Below are 4627 nucleotides of genomic sequence, written 5' to 3' on the forward strand. Positions count from 1 at the left end.
AGCATTGATGCACTCTAGTTTTTCACAAAGACTTCTGGGAAATTTCTAGTGCACTGGAATATGAATGGTAGATTCAGACAGCACTAAAAATACACTAGAGTGAATGGGGGGATTCTGACACCTATGTGTGTGCGTTGTGTTTACCAGCTCTCTAGATTTTTACATTTATTTATTTTTAATGAAATTTGCATTTCATGATAAAGCTACAATCATGTTATGCATACATAAACAAGAATAAGCTAAGAAATATCTTTGGGCTCTTACTTTGTCAAGCTTTGGGTTTGGAGAAGCCGACTGAATTTGAATTTTTTCTGCAGTGTGCTGCACTCTTCTGACGTCACCAAATGGTAGTACACGTGTCCAGACCTGCAGTCACAGGGCCCGCGTTAGGTAGATTCGCTACTATGGAATTATAACCCTTAATGTGTTGTGCATGTACGTGGACACCAGGGCTTTAGAGGATAAGTACACTGAGAGAAATACAAGCATTTTGGCTAAAGAGAAGGCTAATGTTAGCATTAGCTTGTAACTTCAACAAATATGCAACTAAAATAATGAAGAGATTTGACTCAAAATTAACCTGAAATCTCAGGAGATCTCCGACCTGTTTATGGAAGTGTCAGTGACATTCATTTCATTCAGTTATTCTGCTTTTCCTCCATGCTTGGCATGGAGCTACAACAGCGATTACTGTTGTTGGAAACATCTGGTGATATTGAAGACAACAAGGAGTTACTTGGTGACAGTGACCTGAAGCGCTTGTCCTTTCCCATCTCCTTCATTTTACTGGTTCTGGAGATGACATAAGAGCCAGAATCTCCACTGTCTGCAGGGACGGGGTCAAAGGTAATGACGCCATTGTTTAGATCCATTGTTGTTGGAGGAGACATGTCAGGAGCCGAGCAGTGCGGGTACATCTCTGGTGGGCATTCACCAAGAACCGGCTCCTGTTTGATGGCTCGTGCCAACAGCTCTGACGTGCAGACAGATGTGGAGGACGCCACCGTCAAGCCATGAGCCCGCGCCTGAATCTCAAGCTCCTGGACATGACAGAGAAAACCGGATGTATTGGGATTTTGTTAATAAAAACTATAGCTAGAAACTGTCAGAAATTTAAATAATGTTGTTATTCTAAGAACAAGTATTTTATTTTGCAATTTTAAGCAAAAATGTCCTCGACACCAGCTAAAGAGGAACTGATCCCCACAATGCCAAAACACTCAAAATGGCAGGGAAGAACAAAGGTTTATGAAATATGTTCAGACAGAAGACAAGGCAGACACGATGGGACTAGAGCCTTCAAAGAGAACAGAGATGGCACCAAGCCGACTCCCCGCAGAGCTACAGGACACTGCTGGGAAACAGCAGAGACAACAGAGTCTTTTACTGCTCCGGATTTAAATAATCATAACATTAATGGATCAGACTTTTCTGCGCTTTTCCAGACACTCACAGCGCTAACAATGTGTATGCTTTATTCATTTGTACTTGGTATACTACTACTGTAGCCACAGCTGCCCCGGGGCAGACTGACAGTGGCGTGGCTGCCAGGACTGACCATCACCGGGACATTCATACGCTGTGAGATTTAACCCAGAATCTAATTCACCTGAACCTGAACTTTTACATTTTCATTCAGAAGACTACAACAAACCTAAATAATCATAACTTTACATGAAGAGAACAACTGTCAGGAACCAACGCTCTGTCTCCCCCTGTGGTCATCGGAGGGAGACATCTCCTGATCTCCCATCAACCCCAGCACTCTGTCTGGATGTCTCCACACCTGACTCTCATCAGTCCATCAGCCACAGGGCATTTAAGCTCTGCTCAGACCACACTCAGGGTGAAGTATTGATTGATCCTTTCTGTTTGCATGCTGAACGTTTTTCTCTGATCTGATCTGATCACCTGATCCTGCTTTGTACCTGACTCTGCCTCTTTGCTGCCCATCCTGACCTTCTGCCAAGATTATCACTCCCTTCCTTTCTCTGTCCTGCTACAAGAAATAATACATTACTGATAACAAAAAACTATCAAGTTGGATAAGGTAAAGAAGACAGCAGGTATAGTTTAATAAAAGATTTAACCGTTATGGAGGAGATCCTTCAAATAGCCGCAGTGCTTTTTGGCCCAAATGATACAAAACAAAGCTTTCAAATGATTCTCCAGTGCTGCACATAGATTAGAAACAAATGTACGGCATGAAGGAAGGCGAGTATCGTAACATGACTGCCTCTGTCATGCACCTGTATTCGGAGCAGCAGATGGCCGTTAGCATGCTCCAGCTTCCTCTGTCTGCACTCCAGCTCCTTCGTTCTCTGTTGATCCTGTTGCAGCTTCCTGATGTAGTCCACTGAAGCTTTAAGAATCGTGCCCTTATTCCAGCGCATGTCTCTGGGGTATACAGCAGACAAAGGTGCACAGTCAGTCAGATGACCAGCTGACTCAAACAACACCATATTTCTTAGTTTTTTTTGTAAGAGTACATCATCCATTTTAAAGGCATACATGAGTAAGACATGTAGAAATGTAGTAAGGACTAAGAAATTTGAACAAGAACAAAAGATTTGAAGTAAGACACATTTATTCTCTCTAACACTACATTCATTTACTGTTTTAGAATATTTTTAATACATTTCACTAAACATACAAAAATAAAAGCAACTGACAATTCACACATAACTTTCTATCTACGGCCAATGCTGAACATTTTCTTGGCTGCATGAACCACGGGGAAGGGTTAAGGCTAGAATTAAGTTTAGGATTGGGGGTAAATTGACCGAATGGTTCCAGTGTCTGCAGCTCACCACTCCCCCAGGGGACGGGCCAGATGTGGAGAGCAAATTTCACACATCTCTGTGCGTGACAACGAGTGGGACTTTGACTATGTGCGTCTAACAACAAAATCTCGCCTTGAATGCACTTAAATACACAATGCAGCAATATGCAACTCGGACAACATGAATTTGTGCTGGTCCTACATGTAAATAACATCAGCCTAAAAAATCTATTCAGAAAAAAAACATTTCAAAGGTAAACTGGGAGGTTTAGTTTAAGATACAACGTCTTGTGTTCATGACTTATCTGTCAAACCTTCTCAGAAAACTATGTGGAGCTCATTGTTTTCATTATTGAATTATTTTACACTTTGACTTTTCTGACACACTGGTTTCTATTGCCTGCGACAGACTGGCGACCTGTCCAGGGTAAACCCCGCCTTCGCCCATCAGTAGCCGGGTTAGGCTCTGGCACCCCCGCGACCCCGACAGGGAAGGAGCGGTCAAGAAGATGGATGGATGGTTTTTATTGCAATCTGCTGACAATTATAAAGAACTGAAACAGTTTCAGCAAAGCAAGTTTTACTTACAAGATTATTTCTTCCACCAATTCAAATGTTGAATCCTGTATTAAACTTTAACTGCTTTCTTTATTTATAGCAGCATCTTATATTTGGACTGAACCACGCCTTGATATCATGAGTGCCTGGCAGCACAAATGAACCCACTGCTAATAATTAGCACTCTTAGTTAACACTTTCATCCAGTTAAATAAAGGTTACAAACAAACAAACTCGTCCCAAATAAAAGGGCGAACAATCCTGATCTAGAAGGATCCCTCAAAGCAGTGGTCCCCAACCACCGGGCCAGAAAATAAATAATTATGATAACGTTTTTTTGGGGCTGCACGGTGGTGCAGTGGTCAGCGCTCTTGCCTCACAGCGAGAAGGCCCCGGTTCAAATCCCGACTGGGACCTTTCTGTGTGGAGTTTGCATGTTCTCCCCGTGCATGCGTGGGTTTTCACCGGGGACTCCGGCTTCCTCCCACCGTCCAAAAACATGCTTCATGGGTTAATTGGTGACTCTAAATTGCCCCTAGGTGTGAATGTGTGTGATTGAGGCCCTGAGACAGACTGGAGACCTGTCCAGGGTGAACCCCGCCTTCACCCATCAGTAGCCGGGATAGGCTCCAGCACCCCCGCGACCCCGAAAGGGACAAAGTGGTCAAGAAGATGGATGGATGATAACGTTTTTTTTCTTTTGAGTTTCAACAATCTTTTCTTTTGAAAAATAACTGTATTCTTTCAGTTAGACCTTAGAAAATGTAAAGTTTAGTAAAGAGAGGAAAATGACTGTTTGTACAATCCTTTGTTCTGAAAAGTCTTTTGGTTTTGAGGACGATAGGATTCTTGCAGTTATATTTCAGTCCCTTGAGCACTAAAAAAAGTCCGGCACCATGCAGCTCGAGAAAAGTTGCATGAGGAACATAAATCCAGGACCCTCAAATACATCAAGCTCAAGGCCCCAACTGACAGCGTGCTCAGTGAATGTCTCAGACAATGGAAAGCAGATGATGTGATGCTGGAGGACAGAGTCTCATGGGAGGACAAACCCCTGCATGGGATGTACCACCATAACTGAAGTGGCTGATATCAAGAAGTTCTACCAATGGCTAGAGAGGACTGGCCTGCAGGACAGCACAGAAGCTCTGATCCTGGCAGCACAGGAGCAAGCCCTGAACACCAGAGCGATAGAGGCTCAGATCTACCAGACAAGACTCAAGGTGTAGGCTGTGCAAAGAGGAAACAATCCACCACATAACTGCAGGGTGGAAGATGCTGACTGGG

The 4627-nt window shown here is 43.4% G+C and overlaps 1 protein-coding gene across 1 annotated transcript in view; it reads right to left on the reverse strand.

Moving 5' to 3' along the window:
- The window catches only part of mitfa (melanocyte inducing transcription factor a), a 7635-nt gene continuing 3008 nt past the window's right edge, over window positions 1–4627 (reverse strand). Inside the window, exons 7-8 of the mRNA XM_024270274.2 lie at window positions 2250–2397; window positions 1–1040 (exon numbers count right to left, since the gene is read on the reverse strand). Coding sequence (XP_024126042.1) covers window positions 639–1040; window positions 2250–2397 — 550 coding nt within the window. The 3' untranslated portion in view covers window positions 1–638. The remainder of the gene's footprint in view (window positions 1041–2249; window positions 2398–4627) is intronic.

The sequence above is a fragment of the Oryzias melastigma genome, linkage group LG5 (assembly GCF_002922805.2).
Source record: "Oryzias melastigma strain HK-1 linkage group LG5, ASM292280v2, whole genome shotgun sequence".
NCBI classification, from domain to species: Eukaryota; Metazoa; Chordata; class Actinopteri; order Beloniformes; family Adrianichthyidae; genus Oryzias; species Oryzias melastigma.